At 37.3% G+C, this 19,775-nt stretch overlaps 1 protein-coding gene across 9 annotated transcripts in view; it reads left to right on the top strand.

Annotated features, from left to right (window-relative positions):
• Positions 1–19,775, top strand: part of Tlk2 (tousled like kinase 2) — a 140,832-nt gene that overhangs the window by 112,020 nt on the left and 9,037 nt on the right. For all 9 annotated transcript variants that reach the window (XM_063242397.1, XM_063242398.1, XM_063242395.1 and 6 more), the window contains 4 exons: positions 5,913–6,004; positions 12,482–12,571; positions 16,571–16,740; positions 17,703–17,841. In XM_063242397.1, the coding sequence (XP_063098467.1) occupies positions 5,913–6,004; positions 12,482–12,571; positions 16,571–16,740; positions 17,703–17,841 (491 nt within the window). The remainder of the gene's footprint in view (positions 1–5,912; positions 6,005–12,481; positions 12,572–16,570; positions 16,741–17,702; positions 17,842–19,775) is intronic.

Genomic DNA, 19,775 nt, shown 5'->3' with positions numbered 1-19,775 from the left:
GAAGTCTTTTGGTGGAATTTTTGAGGTCTTCTGAGTATCATGTCATCTGCAAATAATGATAGTTGAACTTCCTTTTCCATCTTTATTCCTTTTAATTCTTTCTCTTGTCTATTTGCTCCAGCTAAAGTTTTGAGGACTATGTTGAGTAAGACTGGAGACAGTGGACATCCTTGTCTTGTTCCTGATTTTAGAGTGAAAGCTTTCATTTTTTTGTCCATTTAGTATGTTAGTATGGTCTGTCCTAGATGGCTGTTATCAGATGGTGATAAAGACCCTATATCCCTATTTTCTTGAATGGGTACTAGACTTTGTGTCAAAAAATTTTCTGCATCTATTGAGATCATTATATTTTTGTCCTTGGCTTTGTTAATATGGTGTATTACATTTATGGATTTACATATGGGTTCAACCATCCTTGCATTCCTGGGATGAATCTCACTTGGTCATGGTTTAAATCTTTTTAACAATTTGATGCATTTTGTTTGCCAGTATCTTATTGAGGATTTTTGCATCAATGTTCATTATGGAGATTGACCTATAATTCTTTTTCTCAGTTGGGTCCTTCCCTGCTTTTGGAATCAGAGTAATAATTGTGTCCAGGAATAAATTGATTCCCTTTCAATTTCATTAAAAAATTTGAGAAGTAGTGGTGTTAGATCTTCACTAAATTTCTTGTAGAATTCAGCAGTGAATCCATCAGGGCCCGGGCTTTTCTTTGTTGATAGGTTTTTAATTACATTTTTTACTTCTTTTATTGATACTGGTTTATTTAGGATTTTTATATCTTCTTGATTCAGCTTTGGTAATTCATATGTATCTAGGAATCTGTCCAGTTCTTCTGCATTTCCCATCTTATTAGAATACAAATTTTCAAAGTAGGTATAGATGATTATCTGGATTTCAGCAGGGTTTGTTGTGATTTAATTCTTTTCATTCTTAATTGCGTGGATTTGAGTCCCCCCCCCCCTTTTTAATAAGGTTAGCTAAGGACTTGTCAATTTTATTTAATCTTTCAAATAATCCACTCTCTGATTCATTCTTTATATTGTTGTTTTAGTCTCCAGTGTGTTAATTTCTGCTCTGATCTTTATAATTGCCTGCCTTGTACAAGCTTTTGGTTTAGCCTGATCTTTTTCCAGAAGTTTGAGGCTCATCATTAAGCTGTTCATATACACTTGCATTGTTTTCCTGATGTGGGTATTTACTGCTATGAATTTCCCTTTTAAGGCTGCTTTCATTGTGTCTCTCAAGTTCTGGTATGTTATATTATCATTGTCTTTCAGCTGTAAAAACTGTCTAATGTCTTCTTTAATTTCATCTGTAACCCATTGGTTGTTCAGTAGGGTGCTGTTTAATTTCCATGTGTTTATAAAGTTCTTGTGGTTTCCTTTGGCATAGATTTCTAGTTTCATTGTACTGTGGTCTGATAGTATGCATGGGATAATTTCAGTTCCTTTCCATTTACTTAAGCATATACTATGAGCCAGTATATAGTGTATTTTCAAGAACGTCCCATGTACAGCTGAAAAGAATGTGTATTCTGATGTTGTGGTGTGGAACACCCTGTAGACATCTACTAAGTCCATTTTCTCAAATGTTTGATTTAGTTCTCATATTTCATTACTGGTGTTTTGTGTAGTTGATCAGTCTTTTTTACAGTGGGGCATTGAGGTCTCCCAATACAATTGTATTAGGGCTTGTTTGACTTTTTGGTTCTGTTCGTAATTGTTTTATATAGTTTAGTGTACTGGTGGTTGCTACATATATTTATGATTATCTCTTCTTCTTGGATTGTTCCCTTTACAAGGATATAGTGACCTCCTTTATCTTTCTTAATCTTGAAATTTACTTTGTCTGCAAATATAATAGCTACCCCTGCTTTTTTCTGGGTTCCTGTTGCATGGAGTATTGTTTTCTATCCTTTGACTTTCAGTTTATGAATTTTTTTTTAATTAAATGTGTTTCTTGTATGTGGCATATTGTTGGATTTTGCATCTTGAGCCATCCTACCAGTCTGTATGTCTTGACTGGTGAATTGAGACTGTGAACGTTAATGATTATAACTGAAATGTGTTGACTTATCCTTGTCATGTTATTTTCTTGTTGGTTCCCCCATTTTTTCCAATTGTTTGCCTTCTGGAGCTGTAGTCCTTATTATCTCTTTCTAAAATGTCTTTCAGAACATTTTGGAGTTCTGATTTGGTGGTCATAAATTGCCTCATGTATTCTTTGTCATGGAAGTATCTCATTTCTCCATCAATTTTGAAAGATAGTTTTGCAGGATATATCAGTCAAAAGTTATTTTCCTTTAGACTTGGAAATACTTTACTCCACGCTCTCTTTGACTTGAGAGTTTGTGCTGAGTAGTCAGCTGTGATTCTGATGGGCTTTCCCATATGAGTGATTTGTTTCTTTTCCCTAATAGCTTTTAAGATTCTATTCTTGCATTGAATTTCTGGAATCTTGACTCTGATACACCTAGCTGTAGGGTTTTTTTTGATCATTGCTCATTGGATTTCTATATGCCTGCTTTATCTGTAGGTCAAATTCTTTTTCTCTACCAGGAAAGTTTTCTGTCATGATATCTGTGAACATTTTTTAATATCATTTGTGGTATCTCCTGCTTTTTCATTGACTCCAGTTAATCTTAAATTACTCTTTTTTTGTCTCATGTAGCAGCTGCTGGATTGATTTCTCATGATCCCTTGCTAGTTTTGAGAAATCTTTCTTTTCCTGGTTGCTAACTGCAAACTTGTCTTTAATACCTGAAATCCTATCCTCAAATTGGCCTAAACTGCTTCGAATACTTTCAATACAGTTTTTCTTCTCCTGGATATCTTCTTGCATCTGCTTTATGGATTCCATTTCTTTCCTATGTTGTGCTTCCATAATTTGCTTGTCTATTTTTTTTTTATCTGTGCCTATTCTAACTTCATTAAACATGGTGTGTATTTTGGTTATCTCTGTAGTTATCTGGGAGATTATTCCTGATTTCAGTTTTTTCAGAGCCTCATTCAATTGCTTTGTTCTTTCCACTTCAGAGAGACCTGATGGGGGGTTTTGGATTGTCCAACCTCATTTTCCCCTGTGTTTGCCTTTAGTTACTGAACAGGATGTCTGGGGTTGCATCTTATTTGTCTTCTCATTTCTTTTCTTTTTTTAGTTAGTTCCTGGGGTCATGCTAATAAGTTGCCTATGGTAGGTTGCATTATTTGTATTATTTAGGACTATTAGGTATTGATTACTTCTCTAGGTGTCTTCCAGGTATAGCTAGTTTTTGGATTTTGAGTCTGTTGGAAGATCTTACCTCTTGAGAAGTTGTTACTTGTTTGGCCTAGTCCCGGGTTCTTTGACACTGTACCACTGTATTTTCTGTGACTCTTAGTTAATCTCAGTCATGGATTATCAGCACTAACAGCTGTTTAGAACAATTATGTCAGTTTTGGCTATAGGGGTACCAATAATCATCAAACGCAACGTATAACCCAACAAACCGAACAAACACTTAATTTGTAACTTTTAACTATATGAAGTAGATTTTGTGATTATATACAATGTAAAACAAACCAGATAATTATATGCAATATATTAGTCCATAATGTGTCAATTTTGCCCTTGGGCAAAATTTAAAATGGATTAAGGAGAAAATAGAGATGTGGAAGAAGAGAAAGAGATTACAAGTAAAGTCGGAGGACAAAGGTGGAACATGCCAACTTGGGGAAACTCATGTAGAAGACTGAAGGAAAAGAGAGATGAAAGAGATAAAAAGAAGAACAGAATAGAACCACACCCACAAAGAAGTTAGGAACCTTTCTCACACTGGTTAAAAAAAAAACAGAAGAGGGGAAAAAACCAAAGAAACAAACAAAATGAACTAAATAAAACAAAACAAAAAATGAAAAGGAAAAACAGTCCATTTCCAGGATTTTCTCTGGTTTCACTAGTAGACATCATACAGAGACAGAGTCCCAGATCATCCCACTTTGTCCCAGCAAAACCATCAGTTCCTTTATAGTGGAGTAGTGGATAACCTTAGCAGGCCTGCCCTGAAACCAGATTCGCTGGGCTCACCACACCTAGCAGTTTCCATGGGTCTGCACCCAGCTAGGAGCTGCTGGAGGAAGCCCACAGCAGTTCTGGTTCTGGGCTTCTCCAGCCCGACTCCAAAATGGCTCCTGGCCATTCTCCCACGGGAAGACTGAGTCCTCTGTACTCACCACCAGCCATTGCAGTCCTCCATGTGCGCTGCTGCCCTCCACTGCCACGTCTCTGCAGGGGCTTCTGGAGTCACCGTTACTGTCACTGTGTCCCTGCTTCCCCAGGTTCCAATAGCTCCTCTTGTGGGTCCAGCTCAGGGAGGAGCTGCTGCCAGCTCTCACCATCTTTGTTGAAGTTTTCTTTTTACTCTCTGTGGGCTTCATTTCACACATCAAGTTCTTCCTAAGTCCAGGGAACCTGCTTCCTTTCTTCTTGCATTCTTGACGATACTATGTTCCAGTGTCTGTATCATAGCTCCTTAGATTGCGTTGTAAAATTCCTTTATCTTTGTGTGTGTGTGTGTGTGTGTGTGTGTGTGTGTGTGTGTGTGTACGTACCAAGAATTGAACTCAGCACCTCACACTTGCCAGACAGACACTACATGGCTGAACAATATTCTCAGCCCTTATTTTTGTATGTTCTACCCGTTACATGTAACCATGGAATTGTAGGCTCCTTGAAAGCTTATTTAGCTGACTTATGACTTTTATTTATTTATTTGGTTTCTTTTTTGAGACAAAGTCTCACCACAATAGTTCACATTGGTCTTGAACTCACTAGTAGTCCAGACTGGTCTCCACCTCGAGGTGATTCTCTTGTTTCAGCCTCCCAAATGCTGGAATTACAAGCAGGTGCCCCCACGTCTGCCTTAAATTACTTATTAAAACCATCTAGACAGGTACTATTTTAGAAGAAAATATTGAGTATCTTTTCAGTTCCTTCTATAGATATATGTTCATTCAGAGTTTTTCCTCCTTTTTATGTCAGTTTTGGTAATTTTTTATGGAAAGATCTTGTTTCATCTAGATTGAAACAAATTTGTAACCCTAGTCATTTCCCTTTCTTATCAAATGTCTGTTTCTTGTGGAAGAAATCTGTTGTTAAGAGTATTTTATCAAATTGTGATTTATTCACGGGTTCCTCAAAAACTTACCTATTAACCTTTTTCACATAGCAGTGTCATGCTTGATACAGGACGTGTTAGAGGTGGTCTTTGGGAGTGGAAATCTCAATTTTTGGACTGTGTGAGAGAGGTTTTTATGTGACCAATTTTGGCCATTTTGGATTAAAGCTTTTCATTTACTCACCATATAGGAGTGGGACTAAAGACAGGGCTGAGTTTTGTTTTCTTTCTGTTTTTATTTTAACAAGCACAGTATACAAAATCACAGGGTTATTTTGCAAATTACCAAAGCGTTGTGTCCTGAGGGGTTATTTTCTCCAGGAAGCAAATAGTATATAACTTGAGAGTTTCAAAAGTATAAGAGTTATCCTATGATGTCCCATCATCAGCTGAAGGGGAAGAAACAACATAAAGGGGGAAAAGTCTCAAATGCGGACAGATAACACTCTGAAAAGAGCATTACTGAGAAGAGGCTGTGAACGCGTGGGCTAGTTCTCTGTGGTATATGTTTGGGTTTGTTTTCTAACCTCTTTGGTGCCAGTGTGTCTGGAGACCTCTAAATTATCTAATCACAAGTTTCAAGATTATTGCAGCACTGAAGCAAGTATGTGATATACTTTTGCTTACTGCTGTTTTTATTTAATAGAGTATTTTGGACTTTGTGTTGATCTGTTAAATAGAAACTTCTAATCAGTTCCCTGTAATTTGTTTTAGCATTTATCTAGAATATAATTTTATTCCTTTTTTGTAGGCATTTGATCTAACAGAGCAAAGGTATGTAGCTGTGAAAATTCACCAGTTAAATAAAAACTGGAGAGATGAGAAGAAGGAGAATTACCACAAGTAAGTCATATTAAGTGTCTGATTTTTCCAAAATTACTAGTAGTAACTGTAATTTAAATATTGTGCTAAGAGCTTTAGATGAAACATTATTGGTTTTGTTTCATTTAATCCTGCCTTCTCCTAACTGCTTTAGGAGAGTGAATATATATATATCTGCATTTTACTGATGCAGAAACTGATATTTTGAATAAAAGGAACTGTCTTGAGTTGGTAAATAAAGACTTTGGTTAATCTAAAACCCATATTTTTAACTCTTTCCCCTTCCATTCTGTATAAAAATAGCTAGAATAAACAGGTATAGCCTCAGAAAACATGGTTGGTGGTTTCTAGAAGCTAAGAGTATCCTTTGGCCAAGAGACCCTAGGAAGCCACGGGTGGAGTCTCTTTTCTACTCTAATCATTTACTGATACAAGAGACATGTATTTGAGAGGTATCCCTGGTGTGCTTCGGTAGGACTTGTATAATTTTTTTTTCAACCCCTCAGTGTACCCCCCCACGCACACTATACAGCCCATGTCTGAGATGTATCTAAGATGAGATGTGCTGCTGTGAGCATTACAGTTTTCCTGTCCTAAAGTTCCTGGTTTTCAGACTACTACTCCCTGTACTTGCATCTTCAGAACGCCCTTAGTGGTAGCCTTCCTCTATTCTTGGGATGGAAGGGTTGTTGGGGTAGTTGGTTAAAAATGAATAGTTATTACATGTGCAGCTATTAATTGCTTTGTTTTATTCTTGTTAGGTTTTGCCTGTATCTTGCCTTAGTTTCAGAACACCAGAGTCCATAACTCACTTTCTTTGGAAACTCCAGGCTTAAATTTACTTTTAGGTCCCCCAGTGCACTGAGTTTTGTTTCCTTATGGATACAAGTATTGAATGAGATAAGTCCTGTCCCTGAAAGGAGTCAAGCCTATTTTGGTAGAAACAAGCACCACCTGCTGGGCGTGGTGGCGTACTTGGAGGTTGAGACAGGATAAACTTTTGGAGTTGAAGACCAGGCTGGGCTACATAGTGAGTTCAAGGCCAGCCTAAACTACATAGCGAGACCCTTTCTCAAAAAAAGTGGTTTTTGTTTTGTTTTGTTTTATTTTGTTTCCTCATAAATAATACTTTAAAGGGGAGAAAAGGTAGAACTTGAAATAGCTTTTTGACTTCTAAATCTCAAGAGAAAAATCAAGCATTTCTTTAACCAGTTCTTGGGATCCGGAACACGATTCTGCTTTATACCTGTTGTTCATCAGGGACCAAAAAATCTTCCTGTTGTGCACATAGGCAGTGGCATTCAGCACTGAATGAGAGGAGGTTCTTGTGGCACTTAGAGAAATAGGGTTTAGCAGAGGTAGGAAAAGGGATAATGTGTGCTCTACACATGGCTCCCCTGCGTGTGTATCTTATGTGACAGGCAGCTGCAGTCCAGATGATCCTGAGGAGCAGATACATGATAAGTACATTCCAGTCACTTAGCCAGATAAATAGCATGCAGCAGTGTGTGCCAGGAATGCCTCAAAGAAGGAAACCACATGTTTTTCTGAACAGTTATAACTGAGAATTGCCCATGTTGTGTTGAGGCTCTGAAGAGGACCTAAGGGTGGGCTGGGGCTGTGGAACTTAATCTAGCATGCACAGATCTCTGGACCTTGATTCCCAGTACCTCAAAAAAAAAAAAAAAAAGGGAAAGTCCCTGTGAGTGTTGGACTAGTACATCCTTTTATGAGTACCCTTTCGTATTCATTGGCTACTTTAATACAGTTGCCTTTACTAGGGACCAAGTGTCTTCAACCTTGAGAACATAGTTCCTGTACTAGAATTTATTCATATTTTGCCTACACCCAGCATCTAACTTTGAAGCTGATCTTAAAAGAACTGAAATGTTGAATACCATCATAAGTGCAGGAATATAGTATGTTCATCTAGTCTTAAAACAGTATGTGTTTGAAGCCAGGCCTGAGTCCCTCCTTGACAAAATTGTCAAGCAGTTTGTATTCTGGTGGGTATGGGTCTTTCACAGTCAGAGTGTAACTTGAAGCAGTTTGTCAAAGCTGTTTGTCATTCCAGCTTAGACTGGCTGTGGTGCCTTCCTACTTTGTTTCTTTGTCAGAGGAGGAATTATTATGGGGCTTGAGTGTCATTTGTGGAACCTTCTGGGTAGGAGCTGTTCCCCAACTGATAGCACCAAAGAGAGAATGTACAAAATTCCATTCTTGGCTTGGGAGAAAATTCTTCAACATTTCCACCTTTGTTTGAAAGATCTTGCTTTAAGTAATATAAAGTCATGCTATGACTAAGATTATAGTTAATTGATAGTGTGTTATTGACATCTTTGAATTTAAAGGAAGTTTAGATTAAGCACATAACAGATTTTGATGAGTGCTTTAAAACTTTATTTTTAGAGTAGAGGATGTATTGCAGTGGAGGCTTACGTAGCATACTCAGGGTCCTGGTTTCTGGTCCCCAGCACCAGTAAAAGAATAATAAATAAAAACAAAAGCATTGTTAAACTAATGTTGAAAAAAATAGTAGATTGCTGTGTTTGTGGTGACCTGATAAAATATGAAAATGTTATTATCTTATAGACACTCAGGTTTTTAGTGCTCACCTTGGCAGCACATATACATTGTAAAATGTTTTATTTGTTTTTCCATTCTTTGGAATGATTTCTCAGTCTCATTTGGCATCAAATCATTTATGTGGGGAAAGAAAATAAAAGGTTGTTTTTTCTAATTTTGAATTCTGTTCTGCCTTTTCTGTTACTCTCCAACAAATTTATTTTTTATATTTTTTCTAACAAATTTAAACTAAAGTGATTGTGTTCCTTTTACATTATGAAAACATTAGTGTTGCTAGATTTCTTTAATGCCCAAAAATGCATTAAAGCTTCTACAGAGGAAAATATTCATATAAGGCTATTTGCAAAAATGTTTATGAATCAGTGTATAATGCTCTTGTAAGATAAAAGCAAACATTATCTAAAAGTATATCCATCTGTAGGAGAGTAACTTCAGTGAGTTTCTTCCACTTTTTGTTAAAGTTCCTATTTATAGTGTATTCATCCTTTGGATACCAAATTGAAGTTGGACATACGAGCAACATAGTTTAGCTGCTGTCTTACTGAGGAAGGGTGAGCGGCACACTCTAAACTCGACATGTGTTAAAGGAGAATTTGCAGTGACACCAAGCAAATCCCTTAGCTGGCAAAAGGATTCTGCATGACACTTCCTTTGATTATTTAATAGTTTGTTGTTGTTGTTGTTGTTGTTGTTGTTGTTGTTGTTGTTTTTTGTCTTTTTCCTTTTTATCGGTACCAGGGATTGAACTCATGACTGCCTGCTTGCAAGGCAGGCACTTATGCCGCTGAGCTAAATCCCCAGCCCCTTCCTTTGATTATTAATTTTTCCTGCCTCTAGTTTCTTTTCGGTACCTTTACAGAGAAATTGGTCTTTTATTTGGAACATACAAAATGAAAATCTTAAAACAAAAGTGTAAAATTTCAGTTACAAAGCATGCTTGTGTCAAAAGTGACTTGTGATCAGTTTAGTCCATTAATTTCTCCCCCCCCCCTTTTTTTTTTTTTGTTGTTGTTGTTATTGTTGCTTTTTTTGTTTTTGAGACAGGATCTCACTATGTATTCCAGGCTGGCCTCAAACTCACTGTGTAACCCAAGTTTGGCTTTGAGACCCTTGGCAATCCCCCTGCCTCAGGCTCCTCAGTGACAGGATTACAAGTGTGAGCCACCATGCCCTGTAGTCCATAGATTTCTAAACTATTTTGAAAGCATCATCACCAAATATGTTCTGTGGAATCTTGATAAGGAAGACAGGTACAAAGGTACTTTGGTGAAATGAGGGTTTGGGCCAAAGCTGCATGTGCTTAGCACCTGCAGGAACACACTTTAAACTTTCCACCCACTGAAGAAAAATGCACGATCTCAAGGCGACACGCCTTACAGTGTGTATTTGACACTGTTGTGCCTTTGTGCTAGCATATCTTTTCCCTGCAGAAAAAAATGATGATGGTTCACTGAGTGTGGTAGTGCACACCTATAATCCCAACACTCAGGAGGCTGAGAGAAGAGAATTGCTATAAATTTAAGGCCAGCATAGGCTGCATAGTGAGCTCAAGACCAGCCTAACCTACACAGCATGACCTTGACTCAAAAAATTGAAAAAGAAAACCGAAAAGAACAAAGTGATGACGAAGCCAGACATGGTGGCACTTAGCTGTAATCCCAGCATTTGGGAGGCAGAGGCAGGAGGATCAACAAGAGTTTGGGACTGGGCTATATAGTGAGTTCAAGGTCAGCCTGGAGTACATATTGAGGGCCTGTCTAACACTTTTAAGTAATGGTGTGTGAAGCATGAGAAGAAGCAAAGATGAACAAAAATGATAGTTCAAAAAATAAACCCATAGTTAAAGTGCCTTCCTCCCTGATTTTTTTCTTCAGTTTTTCTTTAGCTGAGTATTTTCTGTACATTTATGTTGTACTGGAACATATCAATTTCAGAAAGTATCTTTTTTTCTTTTTTTTGTATTTTGTTTTTGTTTTTGTTTTCCAAGACAGGGTCTGGTTTCACTGTACAGTTCAGGCTGTCCTTGAACTCTCTGTGTCGCCCCGGCTAGCCTTGTACTTAGCAGTCCCTTTGTCTTGACCTCTTGAGTGCTCAGATTACAGGTCTGTGCCATCTTACCTAGTTTTTTAGTTTTTTTGAGATAGGATCTTATTATGTAGTTCAGCCTAGCCTTGAACTCACTATGTTACGTAGGCAGGCCTCAAACTCACAGCAATCCTCCTGGGTGCTGGAATTATAGTTCTGTACCACCACACCAAAAGTTTTGTTATACTGACCAAAGATTCCTGCATCCCTGTATTGAAGATAGAACCCAGAGCGCGATGCATGCTAGGTAAGAGCCCTGCCACTGAGCTACATCTCTAGCCCTTTTCATTATTTTATGTTGTGACTAAATCTTGCTAAATTGCCCATATTAAGTCTTACTTGGAATCCTCATGCCTCCGAGTCATAAGTAGCTGAGATATAAGCACATTGCACTGCACCTGGCCTTAAAGTTTTACTTTTCTAATTCTTGGCTTTTTTTAAATAAAACACTACAAACCACAAGATGCTACAGGTTATTTAAAATGTTTTCCAGTCATTATCATTATAAGTGAGAGTGAAATGCTTTAAAAGCTACTGGTGATTATATTGTATAAACATGCTTTGTACTTCTTTTAAAATTCAGAATGTGAATGTCAGATTATATAATGTATTTTTTCATAAAATTTTTTAAACTAGAAAATGCTTTAAACAAAGGTTACCAATTACTCAGTATCTTTGAGGTGTTGGTTCCAGGACCCCATGATGCAGAAATCTGCAGCTTCTGAAGTCTCATATAAAATGACATCGTATTTACAAATAACCTATACACAGCCTTCCATATACTTTTTTTTGGTTTTATTTTGAGACAGGGTCTCATTATGCATTTCAGGCTGAACTTGAACTCACTATGTAGCCCAGGCTTGCCTCTAACTTTAGCAATCCTCTTGCCTCAGCCTCCCACATGCTGGAATTATATGCATGTACCGCCATACCCAGCCCTCTCATCTGCTTTAAGTCATCTCTCTCAAGTGCTTATACCTAATTCAATAAATTACCATGTGAATAGTTTACCCTGTACATGTTCAATATAGATAGTTTTTCTTTCTCCTGAGTATTTTCTATCCAAGATAGATTGAATCCTTAAAGATGGAGAGGTGACTATATATATATATTTATTCTAAGAAAGCTGGAATTTCCTTAATTTAATACTTTCTGTAAATTTCACATTTTCTTAGAACAATGCAAAGCTAACACCATGTATTTTATTTGTAAGAAGTAAGTTTTAGCTGGGCATAGTGGCTCATGCCTGTGATCCCAGCACTTGGGAAGCTGAGGCAGGAGGATCACTGGGAGTTCAATGCCAGTCTGGACTACAAAGTAAGTTCAAGACCAGCCTGAACTAGTGAAACCCTGTCTCCTAAAAAAAAGAAAAAAGTAAAAGTACTGCCAGTTGATTTATGTCATCAGGTAATCTCTTAATCCATGTAGTTTACAAGATAAATTTGACTTTTTTCATTGAAGTATTCACAGTTATGAAGTACAGTGCAGCTTTAGAAGAGGGAAAAGGCTGTCTTTGTAATTTTTTAATCTTTGATATTTGATTATAAACATAGAAGAAGAATGATTGTCATAGAAAAAACTTGAAAAGGATAAAAGGTTGGCATCCATTAAATCTGTGACCACCTAGTATTTTTTGAATAGCTAAGTAAATGCCAACAGAGAAAATAGAATGAAGAAAGAGAAAAATTAGGTCAGAGAGCCAGATGAATCTGAATGAAATGAACATATGGAAATGGTGGAGAAAAGAGACTATTATAAAGTATTTTTGAATAGCTTTTAAAAAACAAGCTAAAAAGCCTTCTTGTTAATTTTCCATTTTGTTTACAGGCATGCATGTAGGGAATACCGTATTCACAAAGAATTAGATCATCCCAGAATAGTTAAGCTGTATGATTACTTTTCACTGGACACTGACTCGTAAGTACTGTGCCATTTTATTTTATTTTCTTAAACTATTTAGTGTTCATACAGTAGAATTTAAATCTGGCCCCACGACATATCTCTGAAGGAATTACAAATGTATTAGTTTATCAGCAATTGATCATAGATAAATTGAGTTTTGAGTTAGCCATACATCTCTGGGACAAAGGACATGTTTACTTTTTGCAGGAAATGTTTTAACTATAAGTTTAGTTAAAAACTAAGTATAAGCTGATTTGTAGTGTTTGCCAGTTTCCATGATGTAAATATTCTCATATCCAGGTTTCAACTATCAACTTTTTAAAAAAAGCTATATTGAATTATAAAATAATTCACATACCATACTCATCCATTTCATAACCTCCAAAGAAACCCATACCTTTACTGTTTTCCCACCCACACTTAACCCTTCCTTCAACCCTGAGCAATCACTGCTTTCTGTCTCTATAAAGATTTCCTATTCTGAACTTTCACATAAATGGAATAATATAGTATATGTGTCTATGTGGCTGATTTCTTTGATTTGATATAATATTTATGAGGTTTATCTAGATTCATCCATTCTCCTGCCAATGAATTCATAGGTTGTTTCTGCCTGTGGCTAATGTGAATAATGCTGTTGGGAACACAAGTATACAAATAATCTCTTTTGAGCTGGTCATAATGGTGCACACTTGTAATCCCTACACTTCAGAAGACTGAGGCAAGAGGATCACAAGTTCAAACCTAGCCTGGGCAATTTAGTGGCTTAGTCCCTGTCTTAAAATAAAAAGTGGCTGGTGTTGTAGCTCAGTGCCAAGGCCCTGGGTCAATCCCCAGCAAGCTCCCCCTGCCCCTACCAAAAAAGGCCCATCTGTGCTGTAGGGTATATATCAGTGCTTCATTTCTTTTTATGACCAGGCAGTACTGTGTTGGGCCACTGTGTCTTGCTGTTCCATGGTGGCCCTCACACACACTGTAGAGTATACTTCTTTTCCTACTTTTACTTACTCAGTAAGTACCCAGTAAGTAGACTCACTCTGCAGAGCCCGTTTTTTTTTTCTACCTTTAGTAAAACTGTGCTACTGGGGAAAAATACTCTTGTATAGATTTACCACATTTTGTTTATCCATCTGTCCTACAAATATTGTTATAACCAGCTCACAGAATTCCTAAAAATGGAGCAGTTAGTTTTGGGGAATTGGCACAAGGCCAGCATTCCACTGACACTGCCCAGTGAATGCAGACTGCTTAAGAGACTCTTAATGAATTCAGGTCCTTAGGAAAGTAACCAGGAATGTGATACTGTCCTAAAGCAGTGGTGGCAAACCTATGGCACATGGGCCACAGCAGGCTGTTTATGTCATTGAAAGCTCTACAAGGTTCACCATCACTGCTGATAGCAGGAGATCAAAGGCAGTGTCCAAAGCTGCAAGCCGAAATGTAAGTTCATAGTTGTACAGAATGTCAGAATTGAAAGAGATGAGAGTTCCACCTTCTTATTTTACAGGTAAATTGTGAGGACCAGCAAGGTGAAGTGACTTGTCTGAAATCTTTGATACTTGTTTATATTGTTACCTATTATAGATAAGTAAATTTTAGCCTGGATAAGCCTCTGGGCTTATCCAGAAGTTTAGAAATATTTCAACATTAAAATATATTTCTCTATAGGAATCTGACCTGAGTCAGGAGAATATACTTAATCTGGCCTGCAGGTGTTCCTTCGGTCTCTTAGGGTGATCTGGGAGTTTTGATCTGCTCATCTAGCAGTTCTGTCAGATAGTTACACAGACAACAAGCCCACATTTAGAAATATTCCAGAAAGACCATATTGCTTTGAGAAGCTTCAAGTGCCCTCTCTTCCATCTGCTCAGGATTTTCCCTTTTTATTAAGGAGCCTTTTGCATCAGGTATAACCATGTGTGTTTAACATGGAGTACAGTTCATAAAAATAATCCAGGTAAAGGGCAGGACTGAGATAACCAGGTGAGGTCTCTACAGAGTAGTGTCACTCTTTTTCTTTAATTAGATTTCTTGAATACTAGGTTAGATCACTTTCTGAAATATAAGTGCCAAAACTATTTCAAAATAGATACAGTGACTTGGATTATCTGCAAGTTTCAATTATATGCACACTTTTCACTAATATAAATTGACTCGTTTATGTACTATTCTTATATTGTTCTTCCTATTGTGTATATGATGAATTTTCATAAAAAATAAATCAGACTACGGTTTTAGAATGTCTTCTGAGAGTTGTTTGGGTTATTAAAAGTGAAATTTTATTTCTAGCTTGCATTTGGGCCAAAGAATCAATTCATTGAACATGAGAGTTTGTCTCAGATTTCAGCCTGTCATATTAGAGAATATATGTATTTCAGATAATTATTCTCAAGTAATGTCTGCAAGCCGAGTGTGGTGGCACATGCCTAAAATCCCAGGAGAGACTGAGTTAGGAGCAAGATTGTAAATTCAAGGCCAACTTGCACTACATAGTGAATTTAAGGCCATCTTAAACTACATAACAAGATACTGTTTCAAAAAGCCAACCAAGCAGATGCTCAGAAGAAATCAAGCATAGTGCTAATATGTCCTGCTGTATTTCATAAGAAGCATAAACTGTTTGTTCAGTTTCAGAATTACACACAACCATGTTTGTTCACAGTCAGTTGCAGTACTTTTCAGAGGCACTAGCTGCCCAGAGGCCAACAGCACTAGTCTTGAGCCTGCTTGTTTTCTGTTCCTCAGCCTTCTCTGCTCTACATCTAGGGTAGGTGGTGGACGACTCCAGTACACTGTGCTTACCAGGCTCATGTCAATTGGTGTCCCGCTGAATTCCACATCAGCTGGGGAGAAACCATGTGCACGCACAGGCACACACACACACATACACACACAATGCATGGGAGCAGTTCACATGCACCCTGTTGCACTCCAGTTCTAGTTTTCTCTGGTAACTCTGGATTCGGGTTACTTCATCTCCTCCCTCAGAAACTCTGACTCTAATGTGCTAAAGGCTTTCTCCTGTAGATGACTGATGGGATGCCTCACTAGCTGGTTTGTCTTCTCAGTTCTTCCATCATTTGTGTGATCAGTTTCCTAAATTAAAACTCCTGTCTATCTTATTCAAATGATTTTTATTTCCTGATTGTACCCTTGCATGGAGACCCACATTATTCCAACTTGGTGTAGTCAAAAGGTATTCGTCTCAGGGACATTCAAACTGTTCAAAAAGGTTCATTTCAACTTATAATACCTTGGAGCATAAACATATGACCCGTAATGCCACCAGTGGTACATAATTTTAAATGTGGGTCTGTATGATGTGTTGACATAAATGATGGCGAAAGCCCCCCTCCCCCACCCCGTACAGTGAAGTAACACAGTTGTGCAGTATTGTGCCACATTGCCAGGATGTGAATACACAACTAGTTCTTAGGATTTGGGCAAACTCTAGATTCTTTTTCAGTCTACACACTCAAGGTTATATGGCATGTCTGTAGTGATAATTGTATGCTTGATCACAATATGACTGTTTAGAAATGGGCACAACATATAGGTTTGTAAAGGAGAGCTTTTGAGAAGACATCTAGTGAGCATATATTATAGTTCTTGTCAGTGTTCTTAGAGTACATATTTAAGGAGAGGTAGGCCTAGATGAACTTTAGTATGGCCCATGACAATATGGAGGATGTGAAGGCTTTTCTCCAAGAAAGTAAGCATTTTTCTTCTGTAAACAGCTGAGATAAACTAAATATGGTGAAACACACCTATAATCCCAGAATTGAGGGAGGCTGAGGCAGGAGGATTACAAATTGGAGTCCTGCTAAGAGTAATTAGTACAAAAACAAAACAAAAAAATCACTCAGATAGCTGACAATAAGTAAAGAATAGAAGGCTGTTTTAAGGAAGAGGAAAGGAAAAGCTGATTACCTAAAGTTTTGACTGGGATTAGTTAGGTAGTTCTTAATTTTGTTTTTGTCCGATGGTTAAATGATGGTTTAATTTTTTTTTTAGGTTTTGTACAGTATTAGAGTACTGTGAGGGAAATGATCTGGACTTCTACCTGAAACAGCACAAATTAATGTCAGAGAAAGAAGCCCGATCCATTATCATGCAGATTGTGAATGCTTTAAAATACTTAAATGAAATAAAACCTCCCATTATACACTATGACCTCAAACCAGGTATGTCTAACTTTTAGGAGGACAGTAGCTTTTCAGTCTTGTAAATGGTAAGAATTTGACAGGACCTAGGAAGGACTAGTGTCCTTGCCTGGTTGAATATGGGAAAAAAGAAATTCTTGTTGCACAGCTCTGGGTCAAATTAAGCATTCTAGAGAAGCAGCGCTTTTGTCTGCAGAGCCAGGGTGGTTTATGGTAGCAGCCCCCTTTTTTGTTTTGTTTTGGTTGTATTTATTTATTTATTTATTTTTGCCAGTCTCAGAACTGTTCTAGTAAGTTCTGTTTTGTTTTTTCCCATTACTTACACCATGTTGCAATTCCTCTGCTCCAGTTTGCTTTGATAAATGCCCCAAATTAACAACTTACCTTGTATATATACCTCTTAATTCCTTAAATGTCAAGCAGAATTTTTCATCTTTTTCTGATGTAACTCAGATGAGTGAAAAATTAATTATAATGAGGTGATTTTTTTTAAAAGGTTTTTTAAAGGATGGCTATTGTGTGATCAGGTTTTCCATCATTGAATTTCAACAGACTTTTATTATCAAATGAGCTCTAGGTGGCACTGTGGTACTATCTTTGATTTCTTTGCATGTTTTCTTTGGTGTTTGTCCCAACTTCTGTTCTAAATAAGATAGTTCAGAGATCTCACCAAAAGGTCAAATGAAATGGTCCTATCATTTTTTTTTTTTTACTAACTGTGAAAATGATATTTTACCTTGGCAACTTGTTTTTATTTTCAAAACTCGTAGTGGTGGTTTGGGCACATTAAGCAGGTGATTTTTGGAAAGCAAAATTTTCAACAAACACAGAGAACTCTTCCCCCAACATCTAGAGTTAGACTGCTTTATTCTGAAGAGTTACACGGTTGTTTTTGCACATAAGAATTAAGTTCATCCCTTCTTACTACTTTGAATTTTTCTCTTAATAAGTGTGCTTATTTATAAAGATTTTTATCTTTTTAGGTAATATTCTTTTAGTAAATGGTACAGCATGTGGAGAGATAAAAATTACAGATTTTGGTCTTTCTAAGATCATGGATGATGATAGCTACAATTCAGTGGATGGCATGGAACTAACGTCACAAGGTGCTGGTACTTATTGGTAGGTATCCAAGAGGTCTGCTAGATGGAGATGCAGCTGCGCTGTACTGAAGCATTGATAATTACTGATTAATTTCAGTATATTGTATGCCAAAGCAGAAATGTTATAATCATCTCTTTTTAACATTTTGACTATTTGTATTAATATGTCTTTTTTGTTTTTAGTTTTTTGTTTTTTCTTCCTCACTTGAAAACCCTAGAGAGAAAGAGCTTATTCTGGCCAGGTCTTTGAGTTGTATGTTCTTCCACAGTGCTGGCCATACAAGTCAGTAGAGAACGTGGTTACTCGTGTGGTGTATATAAGAATGGCTCTGAATTCTTTTCAGTACAAATCAAAGTCTCTTTCTTCATGGGTTAATGTGATGAGGGGTTTGTTTCTAGAGTTGCCTGAGGATGATGGACTCTCAAGAATTAAGGATTGTGAAGATCAGAATGGAAAAAAACCACAGCATCCCATGAAATCTATACAGGAAAAAGTGAGCACAGTTTACCAGAAGTTTATCCATGTCTGTTAGCCATGTTCTAAGAGGTTTTGAGGCACGTTTCTCCTTACCATCTTTCGTTACTTGCCCCACCCCAACCACCCTACCCAGCTAGCTGTGCCACCAGTTCTTTAACCTTTCCTGTTTCTGCCTGTTACTTTGTTACCCCTGCTATTACTTTTGACAGTCAGAACCATAAAACATATCTGGGGCAAAAGCATTTAACTTCATGATGGTAGAGCATGTTAACAAAGCTTTCTTTTCCCTTCTGAGTAGTTAAAAGCCACGTATGTGTGGTTCTGAACCTGAAGAAGGTTCTTTAGAACAGATAGAGTAGGTACTGTAGGTTCAGGTGATCAGACTGTTTACTTTTGGGACAGGGAGGCCCTGGACCTTAGCAGAGTACTGACTATCTAGGAATGAGGGACTTGTGAGAGCAAACAGGCAGGAGGAGGAGGCTGTTCACAACAAACACACGAACCTGTTCTCCTCAGTTTATCCTGCTAATAACACCCATGTGCTGGCTTGGTGTGGTGATACACACCTGTATTCCCAAGCACTCGGGAGGCTGAGGCCAGAGGGTCGCTATGAGTTCAAAGCCAGCCTGGGCTACATAGCGAAACTCAATACTTGTGTGCACAAACTGCTTTCTGTTGTTCCTTCTTGCTTATAGAGATGGTACCTATGGTAAAAAGTCCCTAAATTAAAGCTTTAAAATTCTAGGTTTAAAATAGAAGCTGCATTTACAGTGTTTATTCATTGTGGTGGTTATTGTGGGTTAGTGTCCCTGTCACTAAGTGATGCAAAAATATCTGCTCTTGGAAAGTTGGGAGAGTTTTATATCTCTACTACATAAGTTAACTGAAACTTGGACTTGAACTTTGTATTTAATAGCTTGTTCTTTTTATAAAGGTGCAGTTTTTTCATGTTCAAAATAATTATCTGACTGCTACAGTGCTCTGTTTTCCTAGCTATAAAAATTCAGCTTTTGGAATTTAAGTAAAAGTTGTATGATTTGCTTTAATATTTTGGGGAGGATGGAATATTTTGAAAAACATTTGGGGAGGGCATAGGGAAGGATATATAAGAATAAAGATTAGCTATATGGTGATGGTCATTGAAGTCAGATGATGCATGGATTTGTTATATTGTACTTTCTACTTGAGGTTATATTTGAAGATTTTTCATAATATAAGGTAAAGAGGGGAGTCCTGAGAAAATTAAACTGTGAATTCTTAGGAAGATTTGAAAAGTATCAGTGTAGGTAGAAACATTGTCATAGTCACCATCCTGAGTGTCACTTTTAAAATGATGATCCAGAGAGATGAATATGCTGGGAAGACAGAACATTTTAAGTAACTGCAGTTTTTAGTTGTTCCTGAATTCTTATACATTGATTACTGTAAAAATAAGTCATAAACTATGCCTCGAAAATCATTTCTTCTACTGAGAA

The sequence above is a fragment of the Cavia porcellus genome, unplaced genomic scaffold (genome assembly GCF_034190915.1).
Source record: "Cavia porcellus strain 051 isolate PalLab524CR breed Dunkin Hartley unplaced genomic scaffold, mCavPor4.1 scaffold_32, whole genome shotgun sequence".
NCBI classification, from domain to species: Eukaryota; Metazoa; Chordata; class Mammalia; order Rodentia; family Caviidae; genus Cavia; species Cavia porcellus.
This window is presented reverse-complemented; position numbering and strand designations above follow the sequence as displayed.